This window comes from Schistocerca serialis, chromosome 3, assembly GCF_023864345.2.
Source record: "Schistocerca serialis cubense isolate TAMUIC-IGC-003099 chromosome 3, iqSchSeri2.2, whole genome shotgun sequence".
NCBI classification, from domain to species: domain Eukaryota; kingdom Metazoa; phylum Arthropoda; class Insecta; order Orthoptera; family Acrididae; genus Schistocerca; species Schistocerca serialis.
The window spans coordinates 280,181,400-280,201,264 of NC_064640.1; the positions used below are offsets into that span (position 1 = coordinate 280,181,400).

General features: G+C 41.5%; 1 protein-coding gene across 2 annotated transcripts in view; it reads left to right on the forward strand.

The window, feature by feature from the left end:
* The window catches only part of LOC126470064 (plexin-A4), a 1,004,426-nt gene that overhangs the window by 950,963 nt on the left and 33,598 nt on the right, over nucleotides 1-19,865 (forward strand). The window contains exons 7-11 of one of the 2 annotated variants that reach the window (XM_050097569.1): nucleotides 5,298-5,398; nucleotides 5,803-5,932; nucleotides 15,004-15,051; nucleotides 17,295-17,457; nucleotides 17,808-18,016. In XM_050097569.1, coding sequence (XP_049953526.1) covers nucleotides 5,298-5,398; nucleotides 5,803-5,932; nucleotides 15,004-15,051; nucleotides 17,295-17,457; nucleotides 17,808-18,016 — 651 coding nt within the window. The remainder of the gene's footprint in view (nucleotides 1-5,297; nucleotides 5,399-5,802; nucleotides 5,933-15,003; nucleotides 15,052-17,294; nucleotides 17,458-17,807; nucleotides 18,017-19,865) is intronic. The other variant, XM_050097570.1, reaches the window with a different exon arrangement.

Here is a 19,865-nt window from a genome sequence, read left to right on the forward strand (position 1 = left end):
CTTTGAAAGAAAAAATAAATAAACTTATTATGGGTCCAACAACCCCCCCCCCCTTCTTAGGCTACCAAGCTATAGAAAATTTCCCTTGATAGGATTTCGTATTTCTCATCTCTAAAACAATGCAAGTTAGTTTCTTGTTGGTTGGTATTCTTGATATTCACAACAATCGGTTTACTTTCAGAGGAAGTGATTGTTGATGTCAGTCAGCTGTTATTTATCTTGTAAACTTGCAGTGAGTTAGTGCAGTTCCCAACACGTAGGTCTCAAGGAACTTTGGTGTCCTACACAGCTAAAACGAAACCAAGTAAAAACTTACTGATGTTGTCAACAATGCACCAAGATAAAAGGCACTGTTGGAGGAGAGAAGAATAAAACCGAGATAAATGCATATTATAATTCCACTAAAGGTGGAATTGATACCATTGAACAAATGGCGTGTATGTACACCTGTAAGAGGGGAACAAAGAGATGACCTCTATCTGTATTTTACTCTCTCATCGACATTTGTGCTATCAATGCAACCACCATATTCATCCCGCAACATCCAAGATGGAATGAAAAGAAACACAACAAACGGAAACTTTATCTTCTGCAAGCTGGGATGGAACTAGTGAAATTGCAGGTAGGAGAAAGAAGTGCCAATGCAACAGAGTTATCTAACCAAATTGTTCAATCAATGGAGACTATTCTACAAAAGGAAATCAAAGAAGTGACAACAGAAGCACGTCAGCCTCCTGCAGAGAAAGGTCGGTGCCATATTTGTGTAAGAAAAGCTAAAACAAAGAAGCAGAAGTACAACAATCTAAGTAAACCAAAACAGTGTCATAAACATGTGTGTAACACATATTCAGAAAAAATTGTGAAGTGTGTCTCTTGCCGTGAAGTTGAGGACTCAGAGTAGTCTATTGTATATGAACACGTCTGTATTTCGTATTGTTATATGTCAATTTTTTATTCACTCAATCCAATATTTATAACAATTAACATTTATAAACTGATGCCTTAGTTAAAATACATAAACCATTTTGAAAGTTGTAATTTTTCGTCAGTAAACTTATTTAATACCTGTGGGCTCGCCGAACCCCCCTCCCTTAGGCATCCAAGTTAGAAAAAAAAGCTTGGGCGTCCTAGGATTAATGCACCAGGCAGGTGAAGCAGTAAAATGGCAAATGGCCCAGCATTAATTAAGACAGATTTGTGTAGCCTAATAAAAAATTGTTCTCAGGCTGCCAACCGCGCCGGTGCATAACCATGCGTGTTTAACCTGACCTAGCAGAAAACGCTCTTCTATCTCCATGGACCTTCGTTGACAACGATTAACGTCCGGTATGCTGTGTCGCCCTATTGTCTTTCCAGTGAAATCGCGATGACGAGGAATTTGCGAAGGCGCCATTCTATGTTGCTCAAATCTTATTTGTCGAAAAATAAATAAATAAATATTCTAACGCGCTCTTATAACCGAGAATAGCCACAGTCGTCAACATATTCGTCTTCGTATTTGCCTCGTCTGAATCCTTCTTTTTCTTCTTCTTCTTCTTCTTCTTCTTCTTCTACTTTTCCCTTCTCTCCCGTCTTCTCGTCTTGCTTTCCTTCCTTGAACACTATTCCTCCAGAATCTGAGTCAAATTCCTTAACCACTGCGCCACTTCGCCCGTGGGAACCGGCGAAAGAACGCCCAAAATCACCTGTTAAAATGCTGACTAACGGGCATTAGGCTGAGGTGTAAACCTCGTCTAGAACATGGTTCTGTGCCTAACAGTCCGTCTCATAATGCTGGGGACATCATCAGGAGTTGTAAATATGCAGTTAGTATTTTCAGACTTAAACAAGCTCAAAAAACTGAACTGTTTGTTTCAAACTCTTAACTGCGTCTTCGCCGGCCGGGGTGGACGAGCGGTTCTAGGCGCTACAGTCTGGAACCGCGCGACCGCTACGGTCGCAGGTTCGAATCCTGCCTCGGGCATGGATGTGTGTGATGTCCTTAGGTTGGTTAGGTTTAAGTAGTTCTAAGTTCTAGGGGACTGATGACCTCAGAAGTTAAGTCCCATAGTGCTCAGAGCCATTTGAACCATTTAACTGCGTCTTCGTTTATTGTATTATGATTAGTGGAATATCCCAACGACCTGTTATACTAGACTAATAGTGATTCTTAAACATAAACCGCGATGCAAGCCATTTACGTAATAAACGAGTTAAATTTTCTATGCAAGGATTGTTCTATCTCCATTGAATAGTATATAAATCCATAAATGATTCACTGTGCATTATATAGTTTCTTGAGGGAACATGATATTATTAATTTATTTCATCCCTGAAATGTATGGGACACTTCATTCTTTTTAACACTCCTCTTGTTATGATTTGTTTCAATCACTGAGAACTTTAGTGATGTTGATAACCAAGTCACCATCAACTAACTGTTAAATGCCCTTAGTTTATGTTGCACCTATTGATTATAGTACTTGCAAATAACAGGCAACAAAAAATGCGACGAAAGAGTGCAGTGCCTATAATCAGATTCTCATGTACTGCGACTGATACTGCAGACGCGACGTTTCTTGCTCGACTTCTGTTCTAAGAGCAACTAAAAATGTCTCATTTGAATCATGCTTGTTTCCACTAAATCAGTGTATGTGGTTTTCGTTATATTACACAAACTAATACGCTGTGGTAACGTGGTCTGAAGGCCATATCTGTCTTTAAGGTAACATTAGTTCTCCTGGCGTACTGACAATGAGTGACAGGGCCAAGTCATCTTTAAAGCTTTGAGGGATGGCTGCGTGTGCGTCCACACACACACACACACACACACACACACACACACACACACACACAGACAGAGAGAGAGAGAGAGAGAGAGAGAGAATTTTTGTTGTGGAGAGAAACTAAATCGGAACAAGCAAGTATTCAGACTGTGAAATACCACGCGGAACATTGTATTCCTTTATGGTCCCTACGTTCGTGTTATACGTTTTTCTTTACGTTTTATCTGATCACTGACACGCTGTTTTAGCTGGAATACAAGAAAACGCACTTTGTGCTTCCAGGGGCTGCTACTAGCTTTTCTACTTGAGTGTCCCATTAGACCCCGTTGCACCAACGAGTGATAGGAAAGCCGAAGCATTCTGCCCTTTAGTCTCGTTGCTGAAGTTAGTCTCACACGTCACTTTCGAGGGGACTCGTAAATCTCAATTTTTTTAACGGGGTTAAAGTAATTGTCGAAAGTTCATGACAAAACTGCTTTGTTGCTGGTGTGTTTCATACAGAATACGGTACACATTCCACTAATATGTAGTTCGAAACCCGCTTAATATTTTCAAGGAACTGTGTACCGCAGATGAAAGCGGATGGCTCCACATTTCTCCAGAGTTGTTTCATCTACTTCCTGAGTTATTTCTGTTTCAACAATTTAGAAGTCTCAGACAGCATTAAACAATTAATTATCGATTTTTCTCATGTCTGAACATAATTTTGTTGTTAGTCAAAAACATGAATTCGTAACTTCAAAGTATTTCTCCTCCTTTCATTAAGATTTTTGTTTGCATGGCTTCAGAATCAATAGTCACTGTTATTTAGCCATTAGTACTTTCATCTGTCTCTTGTGTTAACTTTACTAGATTTTCGTTCATATCTTTGGTAAACTCAGTCCTATCATGAGCAAATTGTTAGGAGACTTATGTCTGCATTCTTAGATGCCGCTGATGGCTTAGATTTCAGTATCTTCGTTCCTGGGGCTATCTATAATATTACTCGTTTTCAATTTACTGCTTACTAGTGTTCTGAAACTACCACACATACTTTTTACATCGTGAATCTTTTTTTTTATAACATTCTGCTTCTTTTTGTTGTGGGTATTAGGTTTTGCTTGCATTTTAAAAGTGTATTTTCCACACTTTTCAACGCTTGTAATGTTACCATTACGGCGGTAAACAGCAGGCTTGTTCTCGCGGCTACGTATTAGAAAATTCATTTTGACAGAGCAGCACCTAAATTTATCAGTGCTATTGGTTATCAAAAAATTAAATACTGGGCGTTACATCACATCTTTGATTTTAGGGATATTTTTTTTTGCCCCGTCAGTGTAAGTTAATAGACAACGGATGGTAGATGTATGTAATAGACACATCCAGCTTTACAGTTTTTTTTCTTTTTACAGAATTCTTCTTTCGCGGGCTCAGTTGTTAATTTAAAAAGACACTTTCTCACTTAACATCCCTTCTAACGTGGCTTCAGCAACGCAAATGGGTTCCTGCTCAACACTACCTTACCACACGTTACTCCGAAAAATGGTTCAAATGACTCTGAGCACTATGGGACTTAACATCTGAGGTCATCAGTCCCATAGAACTTAGAACTACTTAAACCTAACTAACCTAAGGACACCACAGACATCCATGCCCGAGGCAGGATTCGAACCTGCGACCGTAGCGGTCGCGCGGTTCCAGACTGTAGCGCCTAGAACCGCCACAGCGGCCGGCCGTTACTCAGAAGATCCGTGTAATTTACACTAGTTTTAAATTTGAACCTCCTCCATTACATCAAACTAACATAACCCTTAAGGGTGTTGGTAAACAGCGCCATGGTACCCGAGTGAAGTTTACTTATCTTCGTCCTACACACTGTTTCACACTCCGCGTACCGTGAACGTCAATATTTGTTCGCCCTGCAGCTATATTTCACCAAACGTATGATACTGATATTGATTGAGCCTTAAACAGAACATGATCTGCCGTCTAAACATTGTGGAATGCGATGTATATGCTTTCTATCTGTTACACTTACTTGCTTACATAGCCAGCCAGCACTTCATCAACCTCGAAGATCATGTACCAACCTTACAAACTGCCTCTAGTAACTAAGCATTTTAGCTGTTTGCATCCAGTTAGATTCGGTAGTCAGCTTTTATGGGTCCTTAATGGTTTCGCCCATCCACCCCTTCCTCAATCGGCCAAGGAGAAATGTTTCTCCGGGTGTTAGCGCCATCACTACTTTCGAACTGTGAGTTATGGCACTTGAGCACCATGCCCTATCAATCAAAGTCTGCTTTCCATCAATTCCTGCACAATGTTTGGTTACGTTATCAACTGTCTACATTTGGTGTGCCATTATATTCCTCATAACCGAGTAGTGTCCCATATCTTATATATATTACACATTTTGAACAAATGTAGAAAATGACAATTTAGAAACAAAATTTTGACAGGAGGCACATTGACTTCCCCTGCAGGGACTAGAGAAACTACACTTCTGTTACTCGTCAGCCTGTTTTTACTGCAACATTATCATTTCTGTTACAGGTGTCCAAAGTGAAAGTGCAGTCGTGCAGTGTTTACAAGACTTGCTGGGACTGTTTAGGTGCCAAGGATCCATACTGTGGCTGGTGCTCTCTTGAAAATAAGTAAGTAATGTGCAAAGTCCTGTGAGACTTTTTGTCATACTTGGAATTGATTTTATCATTATCTAGGTTGCAGTGCATTATTTCTCTTAAAATCTAGTTTGCTTCAAGCAAATACAGTATTCTTGTCTTAATTTTAACTAGACCAAGCTCTGAAAATTGAATTACTAATAGTTATTGTAACACTACACTGAACTGAACTGAATTTTTTATTGAATTTTTAACTGCCTCTTTAATACGAATATAGTTTATCTTAAGGTCGCAGATGAAAAAAAGTCTGTCTACTAAACCCTTTAACTACAGTGCAATGATGTTGGCCCATTAGAATGTCATTTATTGTATAATAGAACCACTAACCGGCTTAACACTATCAGAACTGGAACTAAATTACTGAAATATTTTGCTAGATGTAGCCTCCGCAGTGATTGCCAGGATGCTGCCAAAGACCCACTGTACTGGATTTCCTATAAGAGTGGACGTTGTACAACTATCACAACTGTGACCCCAAACCAGCTTCAGCGAACCACAGCTAGAACGGTATGTACTGTTTCCTACAAGATCGTCAAGATCATTTTCTTTTTTGGTGTGTGTGTGTGTGTGTGTGTGTGTGTGTGTGTGTGTGTGTGTGTGTGTGTGTGTGTGTGTGTGTCAACATTTTTGGCTAAAGCAAAAGACGTAGGGTGAGAGGCTATTTGCGTTACCACTTGCAAAATAGCCGGCCGCGGTGGTCTCGCGGTTAAGGCGCTCAGTCCGGAACCGCGCGACTGCTATGGTCGCAGGTTCGAATCCTGCCTCGGGCATGGATGTGTGTTATGTCCTTAGGTTAGTTAGGTTTAAGTAGTTCTAAGTTCTAGGGGACTGATGACCACAGAAGTTAAGTCCCATAGTGCTCAGAGCCATTTGAACCATTTTGAACTTGCAAAATACAGTATAACAGATATAGAAGTGGTAGATTATTTGTATTAAGGGAATTCCTTCTTTATTTCACATTACATGTTGCTCACAGTCTGTTAATGTTGAAACTACGAAACTGATGAAAACTCATCATCATGATTTGACTGTACACTATATCATGATTCCTGTATTTATTTTTCTTGCTCTTGAGTGAGGTCATGGATTAAATTTTTGACAGTTGAAAATCAAATGAAAAGAAAGGAAATGAAATCACCAAGCATGAAAATATTTCCATTATAACTACTGTATTGAATGATGTTCTACAATATAATTTCACGTTCTCCAGCAGTACATTCCATTCTTAATTTTCCTTGAATGCTAACTTGACCGAATGAAGGTATCATCACATTTTGTAAGTTGATTGTATATTGTATGTTCATAAACACTGATCTGTTTAGTTATGCTTATGAATGAATCAGCATTTTCCTTTCATTATTATTTTGTTGCTTTACATGAATCATATTCCATGGATTTTGTGAAGAGAAGTTTCCAGGCTGTAGAAATATCTCTGGGATGTACGAGGGCGCGCTGAAAAGTAATACCTGTAAATTTTTTATTCTGTTCTCAATATTGGTTGAGATATTACATGTAATGCCTATTACTCGGGCGACTTTCCCGCTTCGCTGATAAATCCTCTGCTGCTAGAGGGCTCCAACGTGTGGCATGTAACTTGGTGGTGTGTAACGCAACTATGTGGGCGCATGAGAAACAGTGTGTTGTAATCGAATTTCTAACCGCAGGAAATCTGCTCCCAATTGCAATTCATAGAGAAATGAAAGACGTCTACGGTTATGATTGTATCTACACCAGTAATGTGCAAAGTTGGGTTGTTTGTGCTCATAATGAAGGGAAATGTGGTGCTAACCTAATGTTTGTGGCAGAGCTCAAAGTGGGTTGATCGTATACGGCAACCAGTGAGACTCGTTGGAATTGGATTGAAGAACTCATCAGAGAAAATCATTCGATAATACATGCAGCTCTCAGGTAAATGTGCCATATTACGAGTGTGTGTACAGGCCATCATTGCAGAACTGCGGTACAGAAAACTGTGTGTATGGTGCCTCAAATGCTCATTTCTGACATGAAGCATGGGAAATGGGAGATCAGTCTACAATTTCTTTGGCATTTTGAGAGTGAGGGTGATGGTTTTCTTAACAGCATTGTGACAGGTGATAAAAGCTGGGTTCGTCATTTTGACCCCGAAAATAAGAAAGCATCAGTGGAGTTCCATCACGGAGGACCACCAATGCCCAAAAAATTCAAGACCATGCCATCGGCAGGCAAAGCCATGCACAGCATTGTGTAATGTTCAGAGTGTGATGAATTTGAAATTCATGTCTAAGGTCACTACCACAAACCCTGCAAGGTACTGCAATACCCTCAGAAAACTGAAAGAATGAATTTGAAGAGTTCGTGCACACCCTCTCCTTCAGCATAACAGTTTCAGGCTGCACACAAGCACTGTGACATTTGCAGCAATCTGACGCCTTGGGTTCACTGTCACTGACTGTAGGCTCTCGACTTGGCCCCATCCAGTTTCCATCTGTTAGCAAAACAACACAACAAGAACACCTTTGAGGACTTCAGTCAACAAAGTCAAACATTTTACAGTGACAGTACCAACAAACTGGTCTCTTGTTGGGAGAAATGTGTTCTTTGATAGAGTGACTATGTTGAGAAATAAAGGTGTAGATAATGCAGAATATTAATTATTATTGTGCTATTTAAAAAACTTTAAGAGTTTTTACATAAAAAATTCTGAGGCATTACTCTTCAGCACACCCTCATACATTTTTAGTGCAATGCAATAAAATGACTTAACTTTACAAAATATTATTGTATTACAATGCTGATATTGATTATATTACAGCATAATACATTAATTTTAAGAATTTCTATGAAGATACAGTTCATTGGAGTAGGAGTTTTCCAACAGATCTTTAATTCACTGTGTTACCCACAAGACATGCCTTGGCACGTTGCTGAATACATGTGCACCCATATATGTGATTCTTTTCTGTGTTAACATTAAACCTTTGAAGTCTTTCTATTGTTTTTTTTGTGTTATTGGAGTAGTCTGTAAGTTAACTGCAGATCAAGCAGTGTTCATGATGAGGAAGTGGGCTTTCCCAGAAGAATGCCACAACTGCTGTCCTGTAACCCTGACAATTAATTTCTCTTTTAACACCCCCTAGAGGGCTCACAACTCTTTTGTGAATATGTGCCTGGCCAACACGAAGCCCTAGTCCTTGCAGTGCTCCTTTCCTTTCTGTGCTGCAAGTTCACCCTTCTATTATTCTTTCCCCTCTGCCTTTGCACTGGATGGGGCCGACCATGCATCGATGTGGTTTACAATACTGGACACTTGATTTCTTCCCTCCCGGTATTCTACAAATTTTTATTCTTAACCGCATGGTCCCCATTGATGGGTTTGACCAGCTATTCATCTTCCAAATTTTACAGAAGTGCGGATTGTGTGGGAAAGGTCGCGCACTGCAATGTATATTCCACCTTTTGAGCCTTTCTATCTTTGCACCCTTCCTTTCTGGCAAAGGTAATACACCCAAAAACCTAGCACCCAGTGCATTAGTCATTCCATTTGAGGGGGGGATGGTAGGTCACCAAGTACCTGCAGGGTGGTAGCCCCCTGAACACACAGGGAATAAATTATTGGTGCCTGAGCTGGAAGCTCCCTGTGCATGCTAAGGAGCATGTGTCTGTCATGTCTGGGGCACAGGGACTCCAAGCAATCATTTACTGGCCAGGTAGCAATTGCTATGACTGGGTGGCATCCATGAGAAGAGCCCCCATTTTGAGTGAGTGGTTCCATGGCGGATGACTCACACATGAAGTGAATTAAACTTTCTTCTGCTGGTGGCTGTATGGCCCCAGCAGTGTCTTCTGAATGAAAGACATATTATAGTGCAGAGAAATATGGTACCAAAATGTTTCCTTCCCTGGCTACACTGTGGGAGTATCGTAGGGCTAGGGAAAAAGGGAGAAATACTCCCCCAAATGCGTAGTATGTTCTAGGACTGATGGGGATTTATTTTGTACTACAAAGCCATTATTCTTTGTTGATCACCTTCAGGACTGGTTTGGGGAAGTAGCAGTGATTTCAGAAATGAAAAGTGGTTCCGTTCTGATTAAAGATAGCATCCTCTGCTCAGACGCAGATGATGCTCCCCTATGACAAGCTGGGTGACATTCCAGTAACTTTAACACTTCCTTTGTCCCAGTATGGTACAGGAAATCATCTTCCACTGTGATCTCCTTTTACAGACTGATGGTAAGTTATGTGATAATTTGGAGTGATGAGGTGTGCATTTTCTCTGTTATGTCCAGCAGGGCCCAGATGATGATAGGGTTGATACTGGGAGCTTCATCTTGGCCTTTGAAGGTGACTCATTTCCTGAAATGCTCAAGGTGATGGGGTATTGATGTGATGTGAAACTGTGTGTCCCCCCTCCCATGTGTTGTTACAAAACCATGAGATTCAGACACATGTCTTCACATTGTAATACCTGCATCATCTGTAGGAATTGTGGATGTCAGTTGCACCTGAACATTCCTTGCACCTCTACTCCCATCTGTGTCAACAGTGGGGACCACCATTCCACCCTGCTCATTGGATGGCACGGTCTTCCAAAGAGAGAAGAAAATCCAAGAATGCAAGACTCTTGACCAAATCAGGTATCAAGATGCCAAGAAGAAGTATGACCATCTGCATCCTACATGGATGATGATGATGTATGCTACAGCTACGGCAATGTCATCCTCTCTAGCACTGTACCATTGTCCTCCATGTTTCCTACTTCAGGCCCTACAGCTGCTCTATTACATCCACTCCCCTGGTGGTTGCAGGGGCCACCTCCTATTGGTTACCACATACCCCCTTTGGGAGTAATGAACTCCCCACCCACTGGGGACATCAGTCTTCAACCCCAGCCAGAGAAGCAATGCCCTCTTCCAGCATCTCTTACCAGGAATGGGTCCCTTGGGGTGCTCATTTGCCAGGAATCTGCTGATCTGCAACCAGATGCCAGCCAGTGGCTTGAGGGAGCCACAGGTTGTGGGTCATAGGACTTTGTGTTCCTCCTCTGTCCCAGAACCTAGGGTAGACAATCCCTCATGGACATCATAATCATCTAAAGACAAAAAAAAAAAAAAACTAGAAGAAGCACTCTGAAAAGGAGATTCCAGTGGTCATCATGCCACTGGTCACTGAGGTGGCATTCCTGGTGCCCCCGTGGCTCTAGACCCCCCCTCCACCCCACATCCTGATTCTGAACTATTTTGTATTAATGCCATATCCTCACACCTAGTGGCAGCAGGCACTCCTGAGGCATGACCTGCCTCCTTTTGCCCTTCATTGATGATGCGATCCTTCAATGGAACTGTAGCTGTTTTTTTGGCCACTTGGTTGAGCTAAGACACCTCTCATATGTTTCCACTGCTTTTTACATTACCCCCCCCCCCTCTCCCCAAGAAACTTGGTTTTCAGCAACGCAGACCCATACCCTCTGTGGCTGTCGGGGCTGTTCTGACTATGGAAGAGCATCGGGCTGTGTTTGCAAACACATTCTGGGCTCTATCTACAAGCAAACACATGCCACTTGATACAACTTTGGAGGCTGTGGCTGTTAATGCAAGCATGTTTCTGGATTTTACTGTCCATAATACATATCTACCTCCTGACAATGAAGTGTCATGGAATCTTGGTCTGCACTGTTCTCCCAGCTCCCCTCTCTCCCCCTCCCTCCTCCCCCCTCACATTCCCTAGTACTGCTTGACTTCAATGCCCACAACCCTTTGTGGGATGGAACAATGAGCACTGGCAACAGGAAAGATGTTGAAAGCTTGCTCACAGAGCTTGATCTTTGCATTTTTGAATACCGGTGTTCCCACGCACTTCATTGTGACATGTGAATATTATTCCCCCATTGATCTTCCCATTTGCAGCTCAGACCTTCTCATCTCTAGCCATTGGAACCTTCGTGATAACCTGTGTGACAGTGATAATTTACTGTTCACCTGGGTGTCCACGCAGATGGGGGTCTCAACAAAACTGGTTGGGATGCCCCCTCTCAGCACTCTGCCCTGTGGAGATATCAATGTGGCTGCCCAGAGCTCAACTGGAGCCATATTATATGTATCTGACTTATTGATACCCTATTCTTCCTTCTCGGAAGAAAGTAACTTGGTGGACCCTCAAAATTGCCGTGACCATTAGAGATTGTAAATGAGCTCTCCATGGTATCTGTTGATGATGCACCCACTACCTTTAAATGGCTATGTGCCCAGGTCCACTACATGGTAAAATGCCAGAAACAAGAATGCTGAGAACGATATGTTGCTACCATTGGACTGCGTACTCCTCCTTCCCAGGTTTGGGCAAAGATTTGACACCTCTGTGGACACCAGACCTCCACAGGTGAACTTGGTATCTCTCTGAATGGTGTTATCTACAGTGAGCCAGACTGTCGCCAAACACTTCATTTTCCATTGTGCTTGAGGCTCTGCGTCTGAGGGTTATCAGCTTGCATTTCTTGTACTCAAACAGTGGGTAGCACAAAGTCACTTACCTTTCACTATGTCACCTGGAGCCATATAATCCTCCATTCAGTGAGTGGGAATTACCTTTGCCCTGACATAGCTCAAGGGCCAGAACACACCCTCTGCCAAATGGTCAAATGCTAATAGGTGGATTGCAATGTCACATTCTTGCCAGTTTCAACTATATCTGTAGCGTGGATGGTTGAATTCCCATCTCAGTGGCGAGAAAGTGTGATTGTCTCAGTACTGAAACCAGGTAAACACCCCATTGGTGTGAACAGCTATCACCCAATTAGTCTGACTAGTGTTCTCTACATGTTGCTCAAATGAATGGTGAGCCAGCACCTGTGTTGGTACCTTGAGTCTCAGTGTCTTTTGATTCAGTCCCAAGGAGATTTTTGCCTAAACCATTCTACAGCTGACAGTTTGATCTGCCAGGTGTCTACTATCTGGTCAACTTTTGCCCAACATGTACATCTTATAATTTTTTCTTTGACTTGCAAGTGTCTTATTATGCCGCCACATGGCATCACAACATCCTTGTTACCCTGCATGAGTGCTGTCTCCACAGCCCACTCCCAATTTTTGTCCAGAACATCTTGTCACACTGTACTTTCCAGGTTCAAGTCAATGCTTCCCACAGTACTCGCCCCCCCCCCCCCCCCCCCACCCCAATACACAAGAGAATGGTTTCCACAGGGCTCTGTATTGAGGATGCCTCTTTTTATATTGGCTATCGAAGGTCTAATTGCAGCTGGGAGGACTACAGTGTCACTGTCCATGTATACTGATGAGTTTTGCATTTATTATTGCTCCTCAACTAAGGTGTTGCTGAACACTGACTGCACGGTGCTACACAGAAGGTGCAGTCCTGGGCTCATACCCATGGCTTCTGGTTTTCAGCCACCAAGACATGCATCATACACTTCTGTCACCATCGTACTGTCCATCCACAAAAAAACTCAATCTTGATGAGCAGCTGCTCAATGTGGTGGAGGCTTATCGCTTTTTGGGACTGCTGTTTGATGCCCAGTTGACCTGGCTTCCCCATCTTTGCCTACTTGAGTGAACATGCTGGTCACATCTTAATACTCTTCACTGCCTGAGTGACTCCAGATGGGGCACAGATTGCTGTACACTTTCGCAGCCCTACAAAGCTCTGACCCTGTCCTGCCTTGATTATGGGAGTCTGGCATATGGTTTGGCATTACCTTCAGCATTGCAGATGCTGAACCCTGTACACCATTGGGGTCTAACATGAAACAGGTGTCTTTCAGACGAGCCTTGTGGCTCCTATGGGTAGTTGTTAGCAACTATTGCTTAACTATGCAATACATATTAGCTGCTTCCCTGAGCATCCAAGCTACCATGTCCTCTTTCCTGGTAGGGATATCTACCTCTCACAACAGAAGCCCAGGTCACAGTTCACATACAGGGTCTCTGCTCTGAACTCCAATTTCCCTCACTGTCACCTCATTTTAGGGAGAGATTGGGGATGCCCCCTTGGTGTGTATCCCATCCTCGGAAAGTCTCAACTTGTCCTTTGGACCAAAAGGCTCTGTAGACCTCATGATTTTTCGCGACCCATTCCAGGCTATCCATTGTGGATAACCGGGTTTGGAAATGGCGTACAGTAATGGCTCTGCAGTCGGTGGACAAACTGGTTTTTGCCTCTTCGCATTTCGGGTACAGTGAACAACGCTCCCTGCCAAATGGGTGCAGTGTGGTCACTACAGAATTGGTGGCTATAGCTTGAACCCTCACTCAAGATGTTAGTTGTTGCACCAGTAAGATGCTCTTAATTGGCAGTAACTCCCTAAGTAGTCTTCAGACTATTGACCAGTGCTATCCTGAACATCCATTGTTTATGACTGTCCAGGATCTCTTTCCTTGCCCCTGAAGCTGGGCAGTTGGTCATATTTTTCTGGAAACCCAGGTCACGTTGTAATCCCAGGGAATGAATGTCATGACTGGTTGGCCAAGTTGGCTACCAGGATGCTGACTTCAAATATGGGGGCTCCAGAACTGGATCTTTGGTCATATCTTCCCATCAGTTGTTGGAGGCTTGGAACAAGGATTTGTGTGTCCTGGTTTCTCCAAACAAACTGCGAGCAATAAAGTGGCCTGTGGAGATGTGGCAGTCTTCCGTTTGTACATCTCACAGGGAACCTACTGTTCACTGTCTGATTTACATTGGCCACACTTGGCTGACCCATGGCAACAACCTATGTGATGATCCACCCACTCTCAGTGGCCTACATCCTACTAGACTTCCATATTTTGGCCACATTACAGCGAAGCCTACACACTGTCTCCGATACTAGTGTACAATGGAAAAGTGTTTGATCCAGTTGTACATTTTACCCATGAAGGTGGTTTCTATTTCTCTCTGTGACGTAATGCACATTGGCTTCAACAGCTGCTTGAGGGCCTGTAGGGGTGCCTCATCACCTGCAGCAACCCGGGGGCCCATGGCTGCCTTTGCTTGGTGGTTCAGTCTGGCCCCTGCCCTTCCAACCTTTTTAATTCTTCTACATATGTTGTTGATTTATTGTCTCATAGTCATTGTTCTCTTTCATGAGAATTTATCAACTTTTCCACGTTTTCTTGTCATAATGGAGGGCAAGGAAGCACCGGTCAGATGCAGAGTTGTGCATCTCCCATCGCGTAATGTGTCCTGGCGGTCTCCTACTGTGTTCTGGACAGACCAACTTACCCAGCTTTACCCTTTTGCCCTTCTCTCACTTCTGTTTGCTTCTATCTCTTAGTTTTCTTGATTCTCATGCACAGTTGGGTTCTTTGTGATTTATGTTTTGTGTCCTTCCTCTCTGGGGACTATTCCTGGTTTGACACCTATAGGAATAGGATGACCTCATTAGTTTGGTCCCTGTAACCCCATCAATCCATCTATCCATCCATCTCATTTAACAGTGTAGTGTATCATGTGACGAATTATACAAGTTCTGTTTGTGTGAGATTCTTGTGTTATTTATATTAGGTTTAATGATGATACACTGGCCTTTAACCATCTGTTGAAGTTTTCAAATATTTCATTAGCCGACTTTCCAGTAAAATGACTGGTACTAATTTTTATACAGGTACTTCCACTATCTGCAAAAGCAACAGAAGTGGAATCTTCTGCAAATGTAAGTGGATCATTTATGTTCATCAGAAAGTGTTAAAATAGAAACATGTTATACCCAAGTCTGATTGTTTCAAATTCTGACTTCTTATTATCATACGATTGATATGAAACTGATACACACTTGTCATGCACATAAGATAAAAAAACATGAACTTGGTGTTCATCAGACTGACAAATGCTGTGGACAAAACTGTTAATTTTTGGTGTAACTAAGATCATTTATTATTTTTATTTTAGTTTCCATGTCCAGAACACCATACGTTAATATCTAGTTTAAGTCAACTGTAATAAAATTTAAAGTTTAAATGTATTTTGCCCAATAATCAGCTACACAGATGGCCTTATCTTTAGCTAGCTGTAAATCTAGCAGGGTACAGCTTGTGCTGAGGTTTGGGCACATCAGTAGGTGGTCGTCTGTTTGGTCATTCCCCCAGTCACATAATGGTTCCTCATCAAAGCAGCCTCATTATGCAAGGTTATGCTTGCAGTGTGAGCCTGCTGAGCTGTCCAGGTTGTGAAGGATTTGTTACTTCTAGCCGCAAGTTCTTCCTTCAGCTCCAAGGTAGTATTTGGTGTTGCCTCCTCCCATGGCTGAAATCTCCTCTCTTTGACAGTGATGGTGATTGGCTCTGACCTCCAGAGGCAGCTCTTTCTTGAGTGAAGCTACCTGGGCTATTATAAGTGCCTGTGTAGAGGATGATGATTATTTGTCATCTGTTTCTTCCTCTCCACTTTGGCAGATACTTGCCACCATATACTGGTGGGGGGGAGGAGGGGGGGGGGGAACTATCCTTATGAGAGGGTAGATCTTCTCTGTTGGTGTGGGCCTCAAATATCCTGATATGAGACAACTCATTTATGGTCACATCAATGTGTTTCACATGGGCCAAATTCTTCCACACAGGTGCAGCATACTCAGCTGCTGACAAAATGAGTGCAATGGCTGTAGTTTGAAGCACTTGTGGGTCAGCACCCCAGTTTGAGCTGGTCAGTTTATGAATGATGTTATTCCTAACACTGACCTTCTGCTTAGTGTCTGAACAGTGCTGTTTACATGACAGAGTTCAGACCAACATTCTACCTAAGTAGTGGGGAATGTAGTAGTGCTCTAGCTCCTTGTCCTTTCCAACTCACATGGAGTTTTCTTTTGGCTTCTTTTGGCTTCATTAATCTTCATGTTGAAACTGCAAACTTGCATCTTTGCTGGGTTTGGTAAGTATTTTGGGGCTGCTTGTTAATTTCTCATCCAACTCCTCAAAGGTGCTCCCTTGGGTGAGCATTTCCTCTCCAGCCTCCAAGTTGTCTTCAGAGACTGGATTGATATTGTAAAGGTGCCTATACTTTTCTGGGGTTATTTTTATGTTGTCATAAATCACAGGTATGGATTCCCTCCAGCAGCCTCTACGGATGTGTTTCCAAGATATTCGTCTGGTGTACTGTATAAATGTGTCTTAGGAGTTAGCAACTGGAGGTATCTCATCAATCTTGGGATCCAGTTCTTTTGTGAAAAATCTCCAACATACCTTTTTGAAGCTGAAATACCTTTTAAATGAGATGATATCTGGACACACTACAGCTTTTATGGTCAGTGTGATGGGTCTACATTGAGTCCTTGGTAGTGCGTTAACTACCAACTTAACAGTGTGCTGAACAATCCAATCTGTTAAAAATATGTTGTCAGGCTGGTATCCACATTCCTATCATCCAATGTTAAGAGGCTGATAATTTTGGGTTGTGTGTAAACTTGAGTTCAGATCTCTCTGTCCATCTTTTGACTTCTTCTCCATTGGAATCTGTCTCTTGGTAGCCCTGTGTAGTGATGTGACTATTGAAATCTCTGATTATGATTGTGATTGACTGTTTTCGAAAGTTACTTGGTTCTCTGAATCTGAAATCTACCCCAGGTGGCTTGTCGATGGAGGTCACTGTGCATGTCTTCAATTCAATTCTTAAAATTTCTATGTTATCTATATGTGTCATCACCACCGCTTGAACCATAAGGCTAGGCTTTGTGAATATTGCACTCCCATATTGTTCATGCTGTCTTTCTGAAGCTAATATCATGCCTTTGATTTTTGGTCTATGGCTAGTGGGTCCTCTATGTGTTTCCTGTAAGATTAAAATATCACATTTGTGTTTCCTGCACATGTCAGAGAGTAAAAGTTCTTTATTTGCAGATAAACCTTCAATGTTAACTGAAGTCATTTTAAGGCCAAGATCTAAGACTTGACTTCTTCATTGCAGCTGGAACTCGTAATTGAAAACCTGCCAACACTTTCTGGCCAGTTTCTGTGTGCATTCACTGCACTGGATAAGACACTAATAACAAATGCGACTCGTAAACCTTATGGTGTGAACTGCACAACACCAAGGACAGATCTTCTTCCTTCAATACCTCAGGGACAACGTAAGTACAAAGCATGCTTTACAGTTGGCTAATTCTCTCTCATTTCCTTAGCATGTAGTTCGTTGTATTTCTTATTTTTTGGTAGAGACACATTTTTTGGTTAAGAACAGCTATTCTGACCACTATTTTATTTTTGTAACCGTTTGATCAAACTATGTAAAATTTAATGTCATTTTCCTTTTGAGATTTTTTCAAGAAGTTGCATAATTTTAAATGATGACATCTGTATATAAGAATAACATTGACAGTTGTTTGACATCACCCACCATTGATCATGTTGATGTCATTGATAAATGAAAGTTTCATCATACGAATCATTACACTTGTGCTAAATGGTCAAATCTTTTCAGATCATTTCACGGCAAAACTATCTGTACGAATGACATCTGGACCAGATTTTGTTGCAACCAATTTCACGTTTTTTGACTGCAACACATACAGCTCGTGCACACAATGTGTTTCATCATCATTCCCTTGTGATTGGTGCGTAGATGGCCATCGCTGCACACATGACACTGCAGAAAACTGCCGCAATGACATCCTAGTAACTGGTGTCAGTGTAAGTAATTCTCTCTTGTTTTTATAGGAGACAGCTCTTCTTGGGCTGTATTACTAGTAACTGTTATTGTTATGCAGACATTATAGTTCGCCAAATATGTTACTTAACAACTCTCTGGCATATATTAATAGTTTTTTAAACTATAATTCTGTATAGTGAAAGTTACTACATGTAGAATCCCATGTTAAATGTGCCATATACTGCTGTAAATTATAGTAATTGCATAGTCAACTGCAGGTACATAATTCACCTGGATTACACAGAGCTGCAACAGGAATGGGAAGACAATAGGTTAGCTGGTGAAGGAAATAGTATGAAGGTAGTAACTAGTAAACTCACAAAGACTCAAAGTAAGGATAAATGAGAGACAAGCTGCAAGAATCTATCTGAAAATAGAGCTTTATATATCTAACACAGTGTGCTGTTGCACGTGACATGTGAAAGAGGCATTTTGGCTGCCCACAGAACAAATATTTCTTTTGCTAGTGTGCCAGTGTTGCTGTGAAATGAGTAAGGTTGTGTTGTGGTAAGACAATGGACTCACATGTAGGAGAATGACTGTACAGATCTGGTCCAGCCATCCAGATTTAAGTTTCCTGTTCAAGAGAAATGAATGAACTTGTGCTCTGTCTGTGTAGATATCATCATTAATAGTATGTTAAATCATAATCTCTCCTTTCTTCCTTTTAATTGCTCTCTAAGACATCCAATTTTGAGTAGGGTATGTCAGATATTCATCAATGAGAAAAAGTTACTCAACGCATCTCACACTCTGATGTGCAAAAGGCAGTCAAGGCCGCTCAGCTGCCAACGTTCATTTCATCAATGAAGTATTGTGCTCCAAAGGCCAATGTTGGCTCTCAATCTGTGACAGTTACTGAAACATACCAACTGCTTCTGTACATACTATTGCTAATATTTGCCAGTGATTCAACCAACTAATATGCTAAGGGTTGCTTGGATAGGTGGTAGTGGTAGTGACTTTTGTTCCACCAAGGATGAAGAATACAGCTGCCCCTTCTCCATGTGGGATATGGACTCTGAGTTCTGTGTGACTTACCTGGCTGTAGCGGGATGCATTACAGCATATTGGTACAGATTAAAAAAAGACTCCTGTTTATGCTTTTTAACTTTTCATGAATGACAGAAAATTTCCTAATTCACAGAGAATTATTATTTTAATTCTATATTTAAAGCTTGGGTATGACTAAATATGTAGGGTAGTTGTCATAGTGTTAACATAACTGGCTCCCATTATTTTTATTGTTGCATTTACAGTGTCATATATGATCACTTTGGGCTAGAAAAAGGTGTCAGTGAATCTTATGTTTTAAGTGGTACTGTTTTTGTTGTTTCTATTAACATTACAGCATCCACAGGAATAAGACCTGCCCAGTTTTCTTTATTTTTAGACTATTTGTCTGTCTTCTTTCCTTCCTCTAGCTTCACTGTAATAATATTTCAGCTGCATCTAACAATTAAGGAGTTGAAAGAATGGATGTAGAATAAGGTTTGAATTTCTCAAATGAGAAATTCATTTTTGTTATCCTTAATTTATCACAACTAGTTTTTAACTTCCCTGGGCTGTTGATGAGAGAGACTGTCCTAAATTTTAAATAATTAGTGATTTTGCTGTGCGTTATGTTTGTTTTTAAGCTTAGTTGATAGCCATATCTCAGGGCCTAAATGTACAGTTCTTAGAAGCTTTGTGTAAGTGATAGTCAAAGTTCATGGGGAATAGACAGAGTCTCTCTGTCTGCTAGCTTTACAGAGTCATCGTGCAATCTTGGTTGAATTGAGTCTGTAGGTCTGATCAACAGTTCTACTTAAGAATGTAAATGCATTGTAC